The sequence below is a fragment of the Octopus bimaculoides genome, chromosome 20 (genome assembly GCF_046866305.1).
Source record: "Octopus bimaculoides isolate indiv1 chromosome 20, ASM4686630v1, whole genome shotgun sequence".
NCBI classification, from domain to species: domain Eukaryota; kingdom Metazoa; phylum Mollusca; class Cephalopoda; order Octopoda; family Octopodidae; genus Octopus; species Octopus bimaculoides.
In genome coordinates, this window is record NC_142947.1 from 28,513,980 (window position 1) to 28,536,981 (window position 23,002).

At 39.0% G+C, this 23,002-nt stretch overlaps 1 protein-coding gene across 3 annotated transcripts in view; it reads right to left on the reverse strand.

Annotated features, from left to right (window-relative positions):
- The window catches only part of LOC106867745 (5-oxoprolinase), a 267,840-nt gene that overhangs the window by 210,519 nt on the left and 34,319 nt on the right, over nt 1–23,002 (reverse strand). For all 3 annotated transcript variants that reach the window (XR_008266373.2, XM_089338272.1, XM_052975150.2), the window contains 4 exons: nt 19,960–20,066; nt 17,217–17,332; nt 15,239–15,318; nt 14,017–14,069 (listed from right to left, as the gene is read on the reverse strand). Coding sequence is in view for 2 of the 3 variants with exons in the window: in XM_089338272.1 (XP_089194398.1) it covers nt 14,017–14,069; nt 15,239–15,318; nt 17,217–17,332; nt 19,960–20,066 (356 nt within the window). In the remaining variant the exon portion in view is untranslated. The remainder of the gene's footprint in view (nt 1–14,016; nt 14,070–15,238; nt 15,319–17,216; nt 17,333–19,959; nt 20,067–23,002) is intronic.

The following is a 23,002-nucleotide window of genomic DNA, read 5'->3' on the forward strand; positions in this document are numbered from 1 at the left end:
CTCTGGATAGTATTCCGTCGTTAATTTCACTGTTATTACTGATTTCATTTTTGTGATTTTCTTCTCTATCTATACTTTTCGCATATGTTACCATATGCCGTTTCTGTTTGGCTTCTTTTTTATTTGTTTGTTTCTGTAGTCCCACTTGTTTTTCCGTGTTGGCTTCCTTTGATGTTGTTGGTATCTCTTGTTGTGCTTCTTGTTTACTTTCCTTTCTTTTCTTTAGTGGACTCTTTGGCAGCGAGTCCACGTCTTCTTCCTATTCACCACCGTATACTCCTCCTCCACCTTCTCTGGACACTTCTCACATACTGGGTTTGTTGCTTTGGCATTTTCCTCCTGCTTGTCACCCTGCTGCTGCTGTTCCTTTTCACCTTTATCTTCGTTCTGAGGACACCTTGCTCTGTGTCCCCTTATGCTACAATGGTAACTGGTTGGAGGTCTTCCCTCCACCACTACTCTCAATTTCTCATCCTCTGGTAGTATTACCTCCTCCGCTATATTATGCAAGTCTTGTAAGTTGACTTGGATGGCAACTTTGAGGCCAGAGCCCCACCAGTTTACCTTTTTCATCCTCGTCACTTTCAACACCTTCACATCCTCCTCCATATTATACAGGATGGCTGCCACCAGCCATGCCTCCTCAATCTCCAGGGGTACTCTGCCAATCCTTACCCTGGCCACTCGTTTGCCACAGTAAGTCGGCAGAAGTACCCATTCTGGTGTCCTTAGAGCCACAGTGGAGTGGTTTATCACTTCTTGTTCACTAGCAAACCTTACCTCCACAGTGCCGTATTTCCTCCCTCTTGTGTAAAATGTTGTGAGGCTTTTTACCTCCTTTAAGCATTCCTCTATAGCCTCTACTGTGGCTATTTCTATTTTTTCGATGTCGTGGATAGCGTTCTATACACCACTGTTCACTTCATCATGCTTGCTGTTAAATTTTCTGGCGGTGTCAACTTCAAACTGGTTCCATCTTTATCTCTCGTACCTGCAACACATCAACTGTCAAACTTCTTCCAGTGGCTGGAACTGGTTTGCACTCCATCCTCTGCTTCTTGTCTACTTCACCCATGAATGGGGAAGAAAACAATTGTAATTTCACAGACAAAAGCAGCAACAACAATTCAACAGTTTAACAATGATATTCAACAAGTAGGTTCACCATTACGGGAGACCTTCAACAAGTATATAACAATTTAACTCACAGGGATCAAAAATGATTACAAAAAAAAACAATAAAAATTCCTCGTGGACTGACACTGCTTGCTGTGTCTGTCCACTATTTATCAGTAGTGGAACAGCCCACTTCTCACTTGGGGGTGTGTGCCACAACACCTCCCCCATTTTGAGATTTTTTTCTTTGACACAACATTATTATTGTTTTCTTCAGAATGCCGCAAGTAGCACCAGCCTACATTGTTTACTGGTAGCGCTACTAACACATAACAACCTGACTTAAATCCTCCACATGGACTTATGATTTTTTCTTCTATACAGAATTATTTTTCTTTTCAGAATGCTGCCAGGTAGTACCAGTCTACACTGTTTACTGGTAGTGCTACTAACACATAGCAGCCTGACTAAAATCTTACAAACAGATTTATAGTATTAGGTTGTCAAGAAAGTTTTTGAGGAATTTTAAATTTTTGTTTTAAATGGTGTACTTTCAAATTAATTTTCATTAAATTACTTTGACTTTATATATCATTTTAAAGCCTGTTTTTCGCTCTATGTAATCATGTTATTCTTTTTCTTTTTGAATAATTAGGCCAATTTTATCGGAACGTTGAATACAACATGGACAAAAAGCAAATTTGCACAATTTTCTTATTCCAATTCAAGCTAGGCCGAAAAGCTGCTGAAACAACTCATGATATCAATGATGCATTTGGCCCAGGAACCACTAATGAACGTACAGCACAATGGTGGTTCAAGAAATTTTGTAGCGGTGACGAGAGTCTAGAAGATGATAAGCGTAGTGGTCGGCCATCGGATGTTGACAACGATCAACTAAGAGCCTTAGTCAAAGCCAATCCACACACAACTGTTTGAGAGCTTGCTTCTGAATTAGACGTAACATATATGACAATTTCCAACCACTTGAAAGAGATTGGAAAAACAAAAATACTTGAGAAATGGGTGCCGCATGAATTGAACAACAACCAAAAAAAAAACCGCTGTTTTGAAGTGTCATCTTCCCTTCTTTTATGCAACAAGAACAATCCATTTCTCGACCAGATTGTGACTTGCAATGAAAAGTGGATTCTTTACGACAACCGACAATGCTCAGCTCAGTGGTTGGACGCCAAGTATGCTCCACGGCACTTCCTGAAACAAAAGTTACACCAAAAGAAGGTCATGATGACTGTTTGGTGGCCTGCGGCCGGTCTCAGCCATCACAGCTTTTCGGATCCAGGCGAAACCATTACGGTGGAGAAGTACTGTCAGCAAATGGATGAAATGCATAAGAAACTCCAACAACAACAGCCAGCATTGGTCAATAGAAAAGGACCAATTCTTCTCCATGACAATGCTTGGTCGCACGTCACACAACTGACCCTGCAGAAGTTGAATGAATTGGGCCATGAAACTCTGCCTCATCCACCATACTCACCAGACATCTTGCCTACCAACTACCACTTTTTCAAGTGTCTCAACAACTTCCTGCGTGAGAAATGCTTCAAAAACCAAGACGATGCCAAACACGCCTTCAATGCCACCAGAACGCAGGATTTTTATGCTACTGGCATAAATAAACTTGTTTCGTGTTGGCAAAAGTGTGTTGATTTTGATGGTATTTATTTCAATTAATAAAGTTTTGTTTGAGCCGAGATATGTACATCTGAATTTAAAGGTTAAAAACTGCAAGAACTTTCTCGACAACTTGATATTTTTCACTGTGTATAATTCACTTCTGTGTTAGAGTTCCAGTTTTATCAGACATTTTTTTTCTTCAGAATCTTTTTCCAATAGAATTTATATACTTTTCACTGTGTGTAGGTCAAATCCTTCTTCAAATTTTTCACTGTGTGTAGTTCTTCCATTTTGACACTCCTATGAGCATTCATAAACTCATTACCACTGTTATAAAAAGAACGTAATACAGTGAGAGGTATCCTCATCGCCACTGATACATCCCACATTATGATGACATATTTTGTCATCTGTGTGACTGGCCTGTACGGCATACCTCACCGACTGACACTGCTGGCTGTGTCTGTCTACTATTTATCAGTAGTAGAACAGCCCACTTCTCACTTGGGGGTGTTTGCCACAACATAATAAAATATTGGAAAGGATTCATTTTAAATTCCCATTGTAAACATGTTTTCATAATGCATAATAAGTTCATACAATAAGTAACCATCACTTCTTCAGCAACTGTAATTTTAAAAAAAATGAAGAAAAACATAGTGTGGCTGAGGGAGGGAGAGAGGTAGATAAGTAGATAGGGTAGACTGACAAATATCTACACACACACATTTATATATTTAAGTGCATAAGTTTTCCTTTGTTTATTTATTTATTTACTTACTAGTAGTATAATCCGACCTTGTCCGGGTGTGACTTATCATGCCATCTACGATAAGTCTTGCTAGGTGAAAATCAACTAAAAAAGAAAGCCTTACAACGAAAAAACCCTTATGATGTAAATATGTTCATAATTTAAAAGCCAATGAAATTAATAGGGAAAGTCTGAAGGCTGTTAAGCGTACGTAAATTTCATCCGTCTAATTGGCTATAGAAATGCTTGTGCAAAACAACTTTTTGCGCTGCCCTGATTATACATAGCAGGGTAATCCCTTTTCACAGGAGCTAGGATGGCAATTTCTGATGAAGCAATTGCTGGCGATCTGTTGCTACACAGTTTTGCCAGAATTCTATTAGATTGGGCAGAAGATGTTGATGCACCATTTTGCATTATGTTTAAAGTAGCTTCTGGAATGTGGTAAATTGCTGCAGTCTGTTGCTGTCATTTTAAACCAGTTGCTGTCTTTCCCCAGCAAACTCTCTTCTTTGGAGGCATAATCTATGTATATATTAAACAGAACAACAAAAGTTATAATAGATGGCAGGGTCGGTACTTTTCACATATCTGTAATTTTTCAGATGAACACCTGCACAATTACCCAACCCTAATCCTAAACCTAATCCTAACCCTAACACTAACCCTAAACCCTAAAACCCTAACCCTGACTCTAAAACCGTAACCGTAACACTAATCCTAACCCTAACCCTGACCCTAAAATCGTAACCGTAACACTAATCCTAACCCTAACCGTAACCCTGACCCTAAAACCCTAACCCTAACACCCTAGTGAAAATCGTGGTATATTTACAAAACATTGACGAACATGAGTTATATTTTACTAAATGATTGTGTACTTGCACGTGTATGTGTTTGAGAGAGGAAGAGATAGAGAGAGGGGGAGAAAGGAATAGAGGTAGTTAAAAGTTTTCTTATGACGGCTTCTCTTCACTGCCTATTCATTAGAAATCTACAGATGCACATAAGCACATAATAGAGAAAAATGAAACAAATATGGAGGACTTGCTCCGAAACACCACCGAGTGGGGAACACTTCTCAAAAATAACCTGCAGTTGTTTCCTTCAAAATTCCTACATGCTTGAAATGTACATACATCAAGGTATATTTGTAGAAAATTTCATGAAAACACATTCATTTTCCTGGAAGTTAAGAGGAATTTAAGAGGAATTTAAGTGGAATTTTAGAAAATTGTCAAACAACCCCCCTCCCAAAACACTTTCACAGAAAATTTTTGTATATTCGGAATCTACATAATAAATAATATATGCATAGAAAATTTCATTAAAAAATATTCATTTTTCTGAAAGTTATGACCTTCCAAAGTCGGGGGGTACAACTCTGTAGTTATGCCACATTGACGAACAAGAGTTATATTTTTGTGAATGATTGTGTTTACTTGCACGTGTATGCGTTTGAGAGAGCGAGAGAGGAAGAGGGGGAGAATGGGAGCAATGTGTATGTTGTTGTCACAGATCACGCATGTGTGGTTGTGTGTGTTTTTATGTATCAATGTTATGAAAAATAGGTAAAAATACTGAGAGGAAAGTTTAATCTATGACTTTGTATGTATCACTTTCTCTCTCTCTCTCTCTCTCTCTCTCTCTCTCTCTCCCTCTTTTACTCTTACTCTCTATATTATATGTTGAGCGCATGTGTAAGAACGCCGTTCCAGGTAGAAAGGAAGAAATATAAAAGTTGCTAGAAACAACAGTCAAATCTCCCTTAAATCACACAAAGTAAACGGAATTTTAAAAATCTAATTACTGCACTGGAAAGTTCACATCGAGAAAATTCCATTGATGTAAAAATTTTTATGAAAAAGTGGAAAATGTAGATTTCTATACACTTTTAGAAAGGCTTCACACAGACACACAACTTCAGCTTTATATATTAAGACTAGCAGTATAACCCGACCTTGTCTGGGTGTGACTTATTATGCCATCTACGATAAGTCTTGCTAGCTGAAAATCAACTAAAAAAGAAAACCTTACAACGAAAAAACCCTTATGATGTAAATATGTTCATAGTTCAAAAGACGATGAAATTAATAGGGAAAGTCTGAAGGCTGTTTTGCGTAAAATTATTAAGCATACGTAAATTTCATCCGTGCAATTAGCTATAGAAATGCTTGTGCAAAACAACTTTTTGCGCTGCCCTGATTATACATAGCAGGGTAATCCCTTTTCACAGGAGCTAAGATGGCAATTTGTGATGAAGCAATTGCTGGCGATCTGTTGCTAAACAGTTTTGCCAGAATTCTATCAGATTGGGCAGAAGGTGTTGATGCACCATTTTGCATTATGTTCAAAGTAGCTACTGGAATGTAGTGAGTTGCTGCAGTCTGTGGCTGTCATTTTAAACCGGTTGCTGTCTTTCCCCAGCAAACTCTCTTCTTTGGAGGCATAATCTATGTATATATTAAACAGAACAACAAGAGTTATAATAGATGGCAGGGTCGGTACTTTTCACATATCTGTAATTTTTCAGATTAACACCCGCACAATTACCCAACCCTAATCCTAAACCTAACCCTAACCCTAACCCTGACCCTAAAAAACGTAACCGTAACATTAATCCTAAATCTTAACCCTGACCCTAAAACCCTAACCCTAACCTCCTAGTGAAAATCGTGGTATATTTACAAAACATTGACGAACATGAGTTATATTTTACTGAATGATTGTGTACTTGCACGTGTATGCTTTTGAGAGAGCGAGAGAGGAAGAGGTAGAGAGGGGGAGAGAAAGGAATAGGGGTAGTTAAAAGTTTTCTTATGACTGCTTCTCTTCACTGCCTATTACTTCATTAGAAATCTAAGGATGCACATAAGCACATAATAGAGAAAAATGAAACAAATATGGATGACTTGCTCCGAAACACCATCGAGTGGGGAACACTTCTCAAAAATAACCTGCAGTTGTTTCCTTCAAAATTCCTACATGCTTGAAATGTACATATATCAAGGTACATTTGTACAAAATTTCATGAAAAAATATTCATTTTCCTGGAAGTTAAGAGGAATTTAAGTGGAATTTCCGAATATTGTACCGCACCCCCTTCCAAAACACTTTCACCGAAAATTTTTGTATATTTGGAATCTACATAATAAATAATATATGCATAGAAAATTTCATAAAAAAATATTCATTTTTATGAAAGTTATGACCTTCCAAAGTTGGGGGATACAACTCTGTAGTTATGCCATCAATGTTTTGTAAATATACCACGATGTGAATGATTGTGTTTACTTGCACGTGTATACGTTTGAGAGAGCGAGAGAGGAAGAGGAGATTGAGAGCAATGTGTATGTTGTTGTCACAGGTCATGTACGTGTGGTTGTGTGTGTTTTTACGTATCTATGTTATGAAAAATAGGTAAAGAATACTGAGATGAAAGTTTAATCTATGACGTTGTATGTATCACTTTCTCTCTCTCCCTCTCCCTCTTTTACTCTTACACTCTATATTTTTATGTTGAGCGCGTGTTTAAGAATGGCGTTCCAGGTAGAAGGGATGAAATATAAAAGTTGCTAGAAACAACAGCCAAATCTCCCTTAAATAACACAAAGTAAACGGAATTTAAAAAATCTAATTACTGCACTGGAAAGTTCACATCAAGAAAATTCCATTGATGTAAAAATTTTTACGAAAAAGTGGAAAATGTGGATTTCTATAAACTTTTAAAAAGGCTTCACACAGACACACAATTTCAGCTTTATATATTAAGATTATGCAACACAATGAGCAAACTATGTGAAAAATATGAATTATCCATGTGACATTGTAATTGTTTTAATAATTTGTTCTAGAATTATCCAGAGAAATATTATTATCACTGGTTTTATAAATGCACAATTCTTCCATCTGTAACTAGTTTGATAAGTGCCAATGCATGAAACTCTCAGCCCTTGAGTCACTCTGTTGCTTCTGCTAACTATTAATAAAAATATATATAAATGTATGAATTTAGAACAATCTCGTGTATAGATCAACACAATATCTTTAGATCCAGAAATACTTTGCTGTTGTTTAGCTCTATGATCAAAGGTCTACTACAATAATTATCTTTCTTTTTACTTTGCTTTCCACCTAGTGTGCGTGCGTGCGTGTGTGTGTAAAAAGAAGAGGAAAAAAAGAAAGCTTCTAACGATGCAGAAAGTTTTAAAAAAGACGTTTACATTTCAGGCACTTAAAATATAAAAGATTTTGTGAAACTTTCTGCATTGTTAGAGGCTTTCTTTTTTCCTTTTCGTTTTCTACTTGTGTACTACAATTCTCCAAGTGAACTACAACACACTTATATATATATGTATTAAGAGTATGAAGACTGGGAAAGCCCCCGGCCCATCAGGAATCACTGCAGAGATGCTCAAAATATCTGGCAGTGTTGGCTATAGCCTAGTCACCCGTATTACGAACCAGGTGATACACGAAGGAGTCATACCCTATGACTGGTGTAGCAGCATCATAGTCAACTGCTACAAAGGTAAAGGGGACGCTTTAGATACAAATAATTACAGAGGCATCAAGCTGTTAGATCAGGTTATGAAAGTTACAGAGAGGGTCATAGCCCAACTAATTAGGGAGCGAATCAATTTAGATGAGATGCAGTTTGGGTTCGTGCCAGGTAAAAGCACTACTGATGCCTTATTTCTAGTGAGACAGTTGCAAGAGAAATACCTAGCTAAGGATAAACCTCTGTACCTGGCTTTCGTTGACATGGAGAAAGCCTTTGACAGGGTCCCCCGATCCCTTATCTGGTGGTCAATGAGGAAACTTGGGATAGAAGAATGGTTAGTGAGAGCTGTGCGAGCCATGTACAGAGATGCTGCCAGTAAGGTGAGGGTTGGAAATGAGTACAGCAATGAATTCCGGGTAGAGGTAGGGGTCCACCAAGGTTCCGTCCTCAGCCCCCTATTATTTACCATAGTCCTCCAGGCAATCACAGAGGAGTTCAAGACAGGTTGCCCCTGGGAGCTCCTCTATGCTGATGACCTTGCCCTAATTGCGGAGTCACTATCAGAACTAGAGGAGAAGTTTCAGGTGTGGAAGCAAGGTCTAGAATTGAAGGGCCTTAGAGTCAACCTAGCTAAAACCAAAATCCTAATAAGTAGGAAGGTAGATAAAACACAAACCCCTTCAGGTAGATGGCCCTGCTCAGTATGTAGAAAAGGAGTAGGTAGTAACTCTATAAGATGTACCCGGTGCAAGCTATGGACACATAAGAGGTGCAGCAACATCAAAGGCAGGTTAACTAGCAAGTTAGTTTTTGTTTGTGGCAGATGTTCAGGTGCAATAAAGACTGCAAACAAACAGGAAACAACTTCTATCTCATTCCAGGGTGAAAAACTAGAGGTAGTCGATAGCTTCCGCTATCTGGGCGACCAAGTTAGTAGTGGGGGTGGGTGCGCTGAAAGTGTAGCTGCTAGAATAAGAATAGCCTGGGCAAAGTTTAGAGAGCTCTTACCCCTGCTGGCGACAAAGGGACTCTCACTCAGAGTAAAAGGCAGACTGTATGACGCATACGTACGAACAACCATGCTACATGGCAGTGAAACATGGGCTGTAACTGCTGAGGACATACGTAAGCTCGCAAGGAATGAAGCCAGTATGCTCCGTTGGATGTGTAATGTCAATGTGAATACCCGTCAGAGTGTAAGTATCTTGAGAGAAAAGCTGAACATTAGAAGCATCAGTTGTGGCGTGCAAGAGAGACGATTGCGCTGGTATGGACATGTGGTGAGAATGGAGGAGGATAGCTGCGTGAAAAAGTGCCACACCCTAACAGTTGAGGGAACCCGTGGAAGAGGTAGGCCCAGGAAGACCTGGGCTGAGGTGGTGAGGCAAGACCTTCGTACATTGGGCCTCACCGAGGCGATGACTACGGACCGAGACCTTTGGAAATGGGCTGTGCGTGAGAAGACCCGGCAAGCCAAGTAAGATCGTTGCCAGTGCCCCTGGACTGGTTCTTGTGCGGGTGGCACATGAGATGCACCATTTTGAGCGTGGCCGTTGCCAGTACCGCCTGACTGGCTCCTGTAGGATTTTCGAGCGAGATCGTTGCCAGTGCCCCTGGACTGGCTTGTGCGGGTGGCACATAAAAGACACCATTTCGAGCGTGGCCGTTTTCGTGCGGGTGACACGTAAAAGCACCCACTACACTCTCTGAGTGGTTGGCGTTAGGAAGGGCATCCAGCTGTAGAAACTCTGCCAAATCAGACTGGAGCCTGGTGTTGCCATCCGGTTTCACCAGTCCTCAGTCAAATCGTCCAACCCATGCTAGCATGGAAAGCGGACGTTAAACGATGATGATGATGATGATGATATATATATATATATATATATATATATATATATATATATATATATATATATATATATATATATATACATACACCCACACAAACACATACATGTTATCCTATATGTCCTTCCTTCTTATGAAGATGGGATGTGATTTGGCAGCTAGCTTTTAGAAAGAAGAGCAAACATGTAAGGGCTCTTTTATCGGCTTGTAAAATGCACACTGTAGTTGTTGTTTACTACCAGTCAACTCTCATCAAGCAGAACTAGGATCAAACCATTCCAATCACAGCCATCCTAAATTATCCAATGTATCATGTTAAGATGCTGTAGTGTGGTTTGAGGAAAAATTTTGCAGGTAAATCAACCATGTGAATACTCCCTTGAGTACATCACAAACTAAATTTAATGTATTGACAGTAATGAACAATAAATCAGGATACTAAAATCACCAGATTTAATATATATATAGAACTCTGTGTACACCTTTTTTCAGATGCTGAATGCTGTCCCCCATGCCCCTGCTCCCTTTTACCAACCCTTCCTCACTCTTAGAGTTGGCACGCTCAACGTAGGCACAGTGAAGGGTAGGTTTGGTGAGACTGTTGAAATGCTGGAATGGAGGTGCGTAGATGTGTGTAGCATTCAATAATTAAGATGGAGGGAAGCTTCTGCCAAGTTCTTCACAGGCAAAGAACAGAGGTATAAAATCTTGAGGGTAGCCAATAGTGATGGGGATGGTGGTGTAAGCATACTTCTTACAGGGAAGTGGGTTGATAGGTGATCGAGGTAGTCAGAGCATGTAATAGGATAAGTATGCTTAGATTAGTTTTGCAAAGTAGTACAGTAACTATTATTTCTGGTTCTGCCCCTCAACGAGAGCTGCCAGATGAACAGAAAGATCAATTTTATGACACTCTTTTACACATTACCTCATCGTGACTTCCATGGGTGGCTTTCATTATGTGCATGGAGGCTATAGAGTTGGTTCCCGCAATGAGGAGAAAACTAGGCTACTGGAGTTCTGTGATGCAAATGACCAAATGATCTGCAACACTAAGTTCAGGAAACCAGCCAGTCACCTGTTCACCAATCAATCGGTGGGAACACAAGCTAGATTGACTACATTTTCACCAGAATGATGGGAAAATGGCTGTTTATCTTCCCAGGTGAAGAATACACTCCTCAATATAGATTAGTCATTAATGACTTCAGACTTTATGCTTGACAGATTCTAAGAGCAAACCAGTCTGAAAAAGGAAGATTTAGAAGCTTAAGAACATAATGACATATAATGTAGAGGACAACCGGATGTTCCTATGGGACAACTTAGTGAGGGCCACTGATCAAATTTGTGGCTGGTGCAAAGTCCCAACTAGACCTAGGGTGACATTGTGGTGGAACAGCATAGAAGACAGGGCCATTAGAGTGAAAAAACAGGTCTGGAAGAGAGGTGGTAGCAGAGAATTATATCAGGTAACTAGAAGGGAAGTTAAGAGACAGGTGTATTTAGATAGAGGAGAAGCAGAAAGGAAGAAGTTTGTCAGTGTTCGGCAGCATGAGGACCAGAGGCTTCAGGAATTTTCGACTGCAAGTGTGTGAAAGAAAATCATAATGTAGGAGAGAAGTGTGTTTGCATGGATGATGGTTCACTTGCACTTAATGATTCTGCAATGAGTGCAGCTAGGAAGTGCCACTATGAAAGGCTGTTAAACGTGGAGAATGCATGGGAGAAGGAGAGTCTACCAAACGTAGACCCAACAGAAATACCAGCTATCTGAATTGACAGTAGCGTGGTAGAATAAAGCAATTAAGGATATGAAGACAGGGAAAGCCCCTGGCCCATCAGGAATCACAGCTAAAATGCTTAAAATATTTGGTTGCATGAGATATGGCCTAGTCATCCATATAGTTAATCAGGTTGTCCTGGAGGGTATCGTACCCAACAAGTGGTGTAGCAGCATTATATTCAACTGATACAAAGGTAAAGGTTATGTCTGAGACAGAGATGATTACAGAGGTGTCAAATTGCTGAACCATGTCGTGAAAGTTGCAGAAAGGGTTATAATTCAATTAATAAGGAAGAGTGTTAGCTTAGGTGACATGTAGTTTGGTTCAGGGAGAAGTACTATTGATGCTGTCTTCCTAGTAAGGTAACTGCATTTAGTAAAAAATTAATTTCTGTACTTGGCTTTTGTTAATATGGAGAAAGCCTTTAAACAGGATCCCCCACTCTCTTATCTGGTGGTTAATGCAGAAGCTAGAGATACATGAGTGGTTGGTGAGAGCTGCATAAGTCATGTGCAGGGATGCGGTTAGTAAGGTGAAAGTTGGCAATGAGTATGGCAATGAATTTAGTGTGCCAGCAGGAGTTAACCAAGGATTGGTTTTCAGCCCATTCTTGTTTATAACAGGTCATAACAGGAATTTCAGACTGGTTGCTTTTGGGATCGCCTCTACACTGATGACATTGTTCTTATAGCTGAATCTCTACCAGAATTAGAGAAGAAATTTCAGATGTGGAAGCAAGGACTGGAATCAGAGGTCCTTAAATTTAATTTAGCAAAGACCAATGTCCTAGTAAGTAGGAAAAACAGATAAATCAACAATCCCTTCAGAGAAAAGGTGTAGGCAGGAAGGTATGGATACATAAGAGGTATGGATACATAAGAGGTATGGATACATAAGAGGTATGGATACATAAGAGGTATGGATACATAAGAGGTATGGATACATAAGAGGTATGGATACATAAGAGGTATGGATACATACAGCAGAATTACAGGCAGGTTAACAGAGAAAGTAGTCCTGTGGCAGATGTGCAGATATAATAAATACTAAGAACATACAGGATTATAGACTTCCTCAAATGTCCAGGGGAATCCTTAGAAATAATAGCTAGCTTCCATTACTATTACCTAGGCAACCAAGTTAGCTGTGGAGGAAGATGCTCTGAAAGCAGAGTTGCTAGAATAAGAATAGGCTGGGCAAAGTTCAGAGAACTATTACCTTTGTTGGTAACAAAAGGCCTCTCCCACAGAGTGAAAGGCAGATTGTATGATACCTGTGTACACACAGTTATGCTACGTGGCAGTGAAACATGGGATGTGACTGCAGAGGACATGTGAAGGTTTGAAAGGAAATGAAGCCAGCATGTTCCATTGGATGTGCAATGTCAGTGTGCATGTACAATAGGGTTTAAATGTTTTAAGAGAAAAGTTATGTATACAAGGCATCAGATGTTGTGTGCAAGAGAGGAGATTGTCCTGGTATGGTCATGTGATGCCTATGGATGAAGACAGCTGCATGAAGAAGTGCTGATCTCTAATTGTGAAAGAAAGCTGTGGAAGTAGACCTAGGAAGACGTGGGACGAAGTAGTGAGAAATGATCTTTAGATGTTAAGCCTCACAGAGGAGATGACAGAGAATTGAGATATGTGGCAATTTGCTGTGCTTGAGAAAACACATCAAGCTACTATACAGACACGCATAATCTGTCCTCTGTCAAACTCCCCCACAACCCATCATCCGAAGCCCACTCCATCCAACCACCCATGATCACCCATCCCTACAGGTCCCTCCACCATCCCTTATGTGTCTACCTGCACGCTCTCCATGCTCTCACATATCAACCACACCTTGCTCCCAGTTACTCCAATTTCTCTCACCACCACTTGCTGCAGTTACCTCTTTCCCTTCTCTAAACACTTCTCTTCACACTCTTATAGAACATCCCCTTCTATTCCCTCTGTACTACTTGTACTTCATCCCTCACTGTTCTTCCAGCTATTTCTCTCTCTGTCTCTCTATTTTTCTTTCAAACTCTCTCCTTCTTCTCCTTTCTTTTCCTACTGGGGTAAGATATCTGTAGTAAGACATCTATCTCTAAAGCCACCTCTCTTAGTTCAACTCCCTCTCTCAGCTGAGAGGTCTTCATCTTGCAAGTTACTTGGCTACTCCTCTAGTTTGGTGTCACACAAAAAGCACCAGTGCTGGTCTGATGTAAAAAGCACCCAGTACTCTGAGTAAACTGGTGGTAGAAACTATGTCAAAACAGGCAATGAAATCTGGTGATGATGACGATGACGATGGTGATACATATTTTTTTAGTAAAAATAAAAACTAAAGGTATAAAAGCCGGTTTTGATGAGTAAACCTACTTGTTCATGGGAGTGAGACCGCCATCGGATTGCATAAACAATGTCTGAATACCCTGAGGAAGAATAGAATAATTTTATATATAAATCTACAAAAAAAAAAGTTAGCAATGCAAAGAAATTAGTACAAAATCTGAGAAATAGTATTACAAAATACAGGCACGGCTCAGTGGAAAAGAAGTTTACTTTGTAACCATGTAACTTTGGGTTTGATCCCACTGTGTGATACCTTGGGAAAATATCTTCTGTTAGAGCCTTTCATTGACAACAGTCTTGTGAATAAAATCTAATAGAAACTTTATGGAAGCCTGTTGTATACATGTGTGTGTATAGACAATGGTGACATTTGTTTATGTCCTGCAACATGCGAAGGCAAGGAACAATATATCATCAGCATTATCATCATCATTAACTTTTCTATGCTTGCAAAGGTCAATTTGTTGAGGAAAAGTTTTAACAGCTAGATTCCTTTCTTGTCACTAACTCTCATCTGTTTCCAAGCAAAATAATTTCCCTGTTGCCAGGCATGTTTTTCATGGAAGACTGGAAAGGAACAATTTTCTTTTATAAGTACAAAGTTAACTTTTGCAAGGGCAGAGATAAGGTTGATATAATTAACTCTGATATATTCATGGTATCTATTTTAATGAATGCATAATGAAAAGGTCGCTATGTGGTTGCTTGATCTGCTAGAAATAGTAGTTAAAATCGACTGCTAATACTGCCACATCATTTCTTTAGAAGAGAAAGAATACATTGAATAATGTAGGCTTTAATATTAAAAATTATGAGATGGTCAATGCTGGAATGCCTCTGATTGATCATAGATCTGCTCAAATAGAGTTGATCTGGGGTTAAATAACAAGAAATGTAGACATTCAGAAAATGCAGTAGATCCCCAGTTAGTTCATAACCTTAGAAATAATGAACAAAAAGGCAAAGAAGAAAAAAATTCATAGTTCCACTATGACCACAATCACAATCAATATTGTTGAATCACAGAGGGAGCTTCCTTATGGTACCTGAACCAGCCAGAAATGGCAATCAATTCTCCTTCAAATCACATCCTATTATCTCAAAAAGATAAGGACATATTGGACCCAAAAAAAATGAGATAGACAAGGCTAGAATGCCTTTTATTATACATCTATCAGATCAGGACTTAACTAGAGCTAAGCAACAATTTCTAACACTAATATTTTATTCTGAGTTTCTTATTTTTTACCTTCAACTGGTCTTTGAAACCTTCAGCAAAGCTGGCAACGTATTTCTTCACACATGGAGTCAGATAAGCATCAGCACAGGCTGTAGATAGACAAATAAAAACATACAAAATATAAAAATAAAAATGGTTTTATAATGTTTGGAGATGATGCAGTAATGTGTTAACATGTAAATAAATCTCAGTATAGTAGCTGTACAAATGTCTGAGAAAAGTTATTAAGATTTCAGTTTTACAAACTAGTGTTTTAATCCTTATTTATAGGTGGGGAGAACAAATAATTGAACCAATACCCAGTATATGCCTGGGTAAAAGACCTTATGCTATTTTTTTTTTTTTTATTAATAACAGCTTCATTCATTGGTTGACTGACTTTTCAATGGAAACAGTAATAACAGAGTGCCTGAATAATTCTAGTGAAATGAAAACCAGAAGGTATTTTTGTTTTAATGCACCAGTTTCATCATTTTCCTCATCAATGTGTACATCTTTTGTTTTTACACACACACACACACACACACACACACATACTTGCTGGTGCCGCATAAAATGCACCCAGTAAACTGTGTAAAGTGGTTAGCATTAGGAAGGGCGTCCAGCAGTAAAAACTGTTGCTTGGTTCACATCAATGTTGCTGGGATGTGTTGTTGTTGAGATAGTTGCTGGTTGATTTGTAGAAGCTGCATGCAATGATTCAACAATATGAAGCAAACATTTAAACATGATTTATTAACACTGAGCAAATCATTACAAAGTTGTTCATAAATTATAAGATATCTACAGAGTCAACAAGATGATAGAAATATAATGCAACATGCAAAGCTGCTGGATATCAAAATTTACCACTAGGGCTGGATTAAACACAAGGAATATTTATACATGTGCTGTTTCAGGCTTGCCACTACAAATTGCATTATGGTTTAAGCAAGCAGGTGTTATAATGATTATGAAAGAAAGAGTGTGTATTTCAGACTGGAAACAAGGACACACTGAAGTTTGGTGTTGAAGAGGGTTGTTTATAGGCCTTGTAGGGAAATATTCTAGTGCCTTCCTGAATAATCTTTCATGTGATTTCTGGCTTCTGATTGGTCAATAACTTGGTTGCACACATGGTCAAGCTGTTGCTATGTCATGGCTTGAAATCCACAAGGTAGCAACGTGAGTTCAAGTCCTGCTACAAAACCATGCCAAAGCAGACAGTGGAACTTAGCACAGTCCCCAGGCTTAGCAGCTCCTGTCAAACCATCCAACCCATGCCAGCATGGAAATGGACATTAGATGATGATGATGATGATACATGCCTTTTATAGTAAGGTCACTAATTTTCTGGTAAGCTTGGTTCTTGACACTTACTGGATTATTTGATTTGTCAGATAAACAGAAGGTATGCAACAATAATTCAGTGTAAATTTCAAGAAGACTATTGTCATGTTATCAATAACTTTTTTGCTTTTTCACCAGAAACATTTTTATAAAAGGTGGAAACACCCTTTCAATTCTTCAACTATAATAAAATGAAGGTGTAAATATTTAAAAATAGAATTTAATGCCACTATTAATCTCTTAACCATTGATATTCTGTAGATATTCTCTTGAAACGTAACTGTGAAGGACATTTACTTTTTCTTTGTTCATGCTGGAACACTGTATTCTCCTCAGTGAAGTTAAGTTATCTATTAAAGTCCTGTTCACAAAAAAAAAGGGTTGTTAGTGGAGTTAGGTTTAATTTGAAACACTTACCCTTTCATACCATTATAGTTAGGGTTAGAGAGAGTGTGTCTAGTGAATAAACAGAGGTGCACTGTGAAGGCTTGGTTGCAAAAAACTGAATATATATGTACATATATATGGTTGCTAAAAAAATTAATATATATGTTCACATGTCACAAGCAACCTTACCATATTGTAAAATGGATTTGAAAGAGTCTTTATTTGGTCACTCATGTATTCAAGAAATATACTAAAAACAAAAAAAATATACCTGTATAACCTCGGGGAACAATTTTGACCATTGGTATCACATCAAATGACAGAGAAATGTGTTCAAAACCAATTTCTTGGGCAATTTTTTCTACCTGTTTTTCATGATTTGGATAGCTATAACATAATAAAACATGAAATATCAGTTCTGAATTTTACTATTTATAATTCAGTATCAAAAAATGAATGAAGTAGTGTCTGTGGGATTTAATGAAGGTTTGCAGCCAAAAAAAACAAAAATGTAATGATAAAAGTTGTAAAAATGATATGCTTCTTTACCACAAGGGCTCGATCTGATATGTAACAATACATATATTTATGTACTTTGATCTACATGAGGGTTAAATACATGTATCTAAGTTGATATGCGTGTGCATATTAGTCTATACTCGTTAGGATCAATAAGTGAATCTATGTGTATGCATGAAAATATAAATATGTATGTGTGTGTGAATCAGTGCATGTGGCTGAACACATGTACGCTGGGCTAATAACTTTTACTCTGGGTAAGAACCCACAAGAGTCGTAAAAGGACAGATGAACTTGAATTAAAGGGACAATTAAGAATAGATGTGGATGTATGTTCATAATTATGTATAAATGTAATTTTCTATGCCTATGTTTGTGTATTTTACCCCATAATATACTGTAGTCATGAATGTCAACTTAAATGCCCAACTGTGTTTTTTATGTTTTGTCCCTGCCAGTATGCTCCGCTGGATGTGTAATGTCAGTGTGCATACTAGACAGAGTGTAAGTACCTTGAGAGAAAAGTTGAATCTAAGAAGCATCAGTTGTGGTGTGCAAGAGAGACAATTGCGCTGGTATGGTCATGTGGTTAGAATGGATGAAGATAGCTGTGTGAAAAAGTGCCACACCCTAGCAGTTGAGAGAAGCTGTGGAAGAGGTAGACCTAGGAAGACCTGGGATGAGGTGGTAAGGCATGACCTTCGAACATTGGGCCTCATCGAGGCAATGACTTCTGACCGAGACCTTTGGAAATATGCTGTGCGTGAGAAGACCTGGCAAACCAAGTTAGACCTAAATCCAAGGCCTCTGCCAGGGGTGTAACCAGCCCACTTATGCGTACCTTCCTTCATTGGACACTAAACTCCGCTTGCGAAGACCTGTTGAGGCAAGTGAAATCGAAATCGAACTAAATTCGACGACTGGCACTCATGCCAATGTCGTCTCCTTCATTGGACACTAAACTCGGCTTGCGAAGACCTGTTAGGGCAAGCGAAAGCGAAATCATGATGGCACCTGTGCCCAGCATTGCCTTCGTGGCACGTGTAAAGACATTTGAGCAGGATTGCTGCCAGTGCTGCTGGACTGACTCCTGTGCAAGTGGCATGTAAAATACACCATTTTGAGCATGGCCGTTGCCAGTACCGCCTGACCAGCCTTCGTGCCGGTGGCACGTAAAAGCATCCACTACACTCTCTGAGTGGTTGGTGTTAGGAAGGGCATCCAGCTGTAGAAATCTGCCAAATCAGATTGGAGCCTGGTGTAGCCATCTGGTTCACCAGGCCTCAGTCAAATCGTCCAACCCATGCTAGCATGGAAAGCGGACGTTAAACGATGATGATGATGATGACGATGATCTCATACATTTTATGGATTTATTTAATGTATTTCTTTATCAGAACAAGCATAATACTTGATTAACCTGCTCATTGTATACTTATTTTATTTTTGATTCTTATATACGTATTTTATTAATGATTAATTGTAAGTAAATTCATTACCTATGCGAGAACTGTTCCTCATTCTAAATCATTTTAACTCAGAATCTCTCCTGTACTCCACCAGCTACAGACAATAACAAAATGTCTTCTAATTGAAATAAGCAAAATGGGGATTAAAGAGTGTACCTTTAGAAAAGTCACCTGATGAGGCACATCTGTACTGAATGATGCACCACAACCAGTCATACAGAATCTCACCTGCAAGAGATTGATGCATGATGGGTTGAAATGATTGTAATGATTAATAAAGAATCACAAATTCTGTTTCCTCTTTCTCTCATGTCATATGCATGCATGCATGTATGTATGTATGTATGTATAAGGAGGGTAGGCATAGCTGTGTGGTAAGAAGTTTGCTTCCCAACCACATGATTCTGATTTCAAACCTGCTGCATGGCACCTTGGGCTGACCACAGTTGTTTTAATATATCACCACTGAAAATGTTTTATGAGTCTGAGGGACAAGATGGCTCAATGAAGCTGCAGATATAGACAAAGAGTGAAGTGAAATGATTTATCTGGTCATCAATCACATGCCACAAATTTGGGTTGCAGTACTCTACTTATAAATATATATGGTTGCAAGATATAAGTTTATTGGAATATTCTTAGATCTCAGTCAAGACATTTTTGCAAGGACTCCAAAACTAGTGTGAAGGAAAATGGAAAAAGAAATCATACCTCATGGGTTGATATGGTAGGAAGTAGCATATCAAGATACTGAGTTATTCTCAAACAAGAGGCCTATTTTGAATTGTTACAACAAAGAGGACACCAGGTGATGGTTTTAAACCTGCAACACACTAGTTGTGTACCACCTAAGAACAGGTACAAGTCTGATGGACTTCCACACAATTTATGTCTACCCAATTACATTCACACAAGGCTTGGGTTGATCTGAAACAATGGAAGAGGACACTACCCAACATGTTGTGCAGCAGAAGTGAATCTTGAGTCACATGTTTGCTAAGCAAAAAAAAAAAAGAAAAACCTTACGTGTAAGAATGCATGAGAATGACAGCAAGGCTTTTAATTCCTTGACCATAGACAGTAACCAGGTCCTGCTTTAGTTTCTCGGTGTTTATTTCTGACCATTCATGTAACTGCAATATAGAGAAACTCATGAATGATGAAGAGAAAAACAACAATATTTTACATATTGAGACTGCTAACATCAAAAGTTTGGGAAATGGTGATGGATTTTCCATCAATTTCAGTGATGGGTATTCAGTTACTTGACAAAATGAAATTAATGTGTAAGTGGTTGGGTATTACACAAGCACATGTACCATTATTGCAAATTTCAAATTGAGTAAGTGTGACACAGTGTTACAAAGCTGGACCTTTAAATAGCAGGCAAAACAGAGAAAACGGGAAAGAGAAAAAGACCTCAGTACCAGACTGGTACTTTATTTATGGACCTCCCCCTCACTACTTCAAAAAGGGATTTGATCATTTCATATGCACATTACCAAGACAACTGGAAAGATAGATATTAAGGTCTTTCAAGACAAGAGACCAAGAAGTCATGTTGATACCTTTGTTCTCAGTCTCCTGGACTACTGCTCTCATCTATGGTCACCACATAGTGCCAAACTAACAGTGGATCTTGAAGCAGTCCAGTGTTACTACATTAAAAAGATTGTAACAGTGCAGCAGATGAGCTACTGAGAGAGACTGAAAAAACTATAACTTTATTCTCTGAAGTGTAGATGCAAGAGATATGTAATAATCTACATATGGAAAATTCTGGAAGGGTTAGTACCTAATTTCAGCATTGAGTGTTATACAAATGAGCAAACTGGATGCCATTGCATTGTACCTAAGGTACAGTCCATCCCATCTAATGTCAGGACCAAGTACTGCAATAGCTTAGGGTTCAAAGACTGACAGCTCTTCAGTGTTCTGCCCACCAAAATCAAGAAACCAACTCAATGGATATGAATATCTTCAGAAAGGAACTGGACATTCTCCTATTCACACTACCAAACAAACCAAAATCCTGGCATGAGGTACACCAGGGTAAAAGCAGATGCAGGAATGGTAATATGAAATCTCACCACACTGAAGAAATCAGCCAAATGAAAAAGCTGTGAGAAAAGGTACAAACTCACAGTGGTGCTCCAGCATGACCACAACTGCTTGGCTGGAACAAATTAAAGAATATAAAATAATATATATATGTGCATCATCGTCATCATTTAACGTCCGTTTTCCATGGGCTGGCCGGTTCGACTGGGGTCTTAGAAGCCAGGAGGCTGCACCAGGCCCCAATCTGATCAGTCAGTGTTTCTACAGCTGGATACCCTTCCTAACGCCAACCACTCCAAGTGTGTAGTGGGTGCTTTTTACGTGCCACCAGCATGGAAGCCAGTCAAGGCAGCACTGGCATCAGCCACGTTTGGATGGTGCTTTTTACATGCTACTGGTATGGTGCTCACAACTACAATTTCCATTTGATTTGATTTTGATATTGCTGATGGTGATGTACTTGACTCGGCATTGGCCACGTTTGGATGGTGCATATGTGTGTATTAATATATATGTGTGTGTGTGTGTGTGTGTGTGTGTGTGTGTGTGTGTGTGTGTGTATATATTGTAATTGTTTTGGCTATGCACTCAGTAAAATGCTTATAATCCAGCAAAGCAAACTCAGGATTTACTCCATGGAATGAAATACATTGGAATTGTTTACCGTAAGTAATCCTATGTGCATTGTACCAAAGGTACCAACCACTCTGTCTAAAGTCTAAACCAAAAAAAAACAGGTACTGAAATAACTTCAAAGACCTATAGTTCTTCAATGCTTTACCAAAAAATATTAAGAAACCTGCTACACAATGTGGACATGGACTTCTTCAAAAAGGAACTGGACATTCTCCTATCCAAGAGATCAGATGAACCAATGGTGCAGTATGAAGTACCAGCAAGGAATGGTTCGACTGTTTCCAGAAACAGTTTAAAATAAAGTGGGTTTCCCTGCATGGTAATCCAGCGAATATATGTATATGTATATATAGTAATTGTTTTGGCTATGCACTCAGTAAATTGTTTATAATCCAGCAAAGCAAACCCAGGATTTACTCCATGGGATGAAATACATTGGAATTGTTTACCTTAAGCAATCCTATGTGCATTGCATGAGCCGACAAAAAAGCTGCCAAGAAGTACCTCAAAACCTTCAGGTAGATCATTGAGGACAAGGGATACAAGCTGGAACAGGTTTTCAGTATGGACGAGACTGGCTTCTTTCGGAAGAAGATGTCTTCCAGAACATACATCATGAAGGACAAAGCCAGACCCCCAGCACTTAAGGCACAGGACAGGGTGATGCTAATTACGTGTGGCAATGCTGTTGGCTTCATGATGAAACCAGGACTTATCTATAAGTCCAGGAACCCGAGGGCCTTTAAAAATAAGAATAAAAATCTGCTGCATGCCCACCAAATGCACAACCTCAAGGCCTGGATTACCAAAAGTCTAACTTTGAATTGGTTTCACCAATGCTTCATCCCTCAAGTCAAGGAATACCTCCAAAATGTTTGCATGGAATTCAATGTATTGCTTGTTATGGATAATGCTGGCAGTCACTCTTTGGATTTGAATCTCGATGGAATTCAAGTCAAGTTCCTCCCTACCAACACCACCTCTCTCATCCAGCCTATGGATCAGGGCGTGATCCATACCTTCATGGCACTTTATACTCGGAACTCTCTCCAACACCTTGTGGATGCAATGGATTCGAACAAGAATTTCAAGTTAAGGAGTACTGGCATAATTTCACAATTGCAATGTGCCTGTCAGTCATCCACGCTGCTCTTAAAGGCATGTAAAAAGAAACACTCAATGCATGCTGGAAGAAGGTGTGGCCAGAGTGTGTCCAGGACTACGAGGGCTTCTCATCATCATCATTGTTGTTTAATGTCCACTTTCCATGCTGGCATGGGTTGGACAGTTTGACTGAGGACTGGCAAGCCAGACGGATGTATCAGGCTCCAATCTGATCTGGCAGAGTTTCTACAGTTGGATGCCCTTCCAA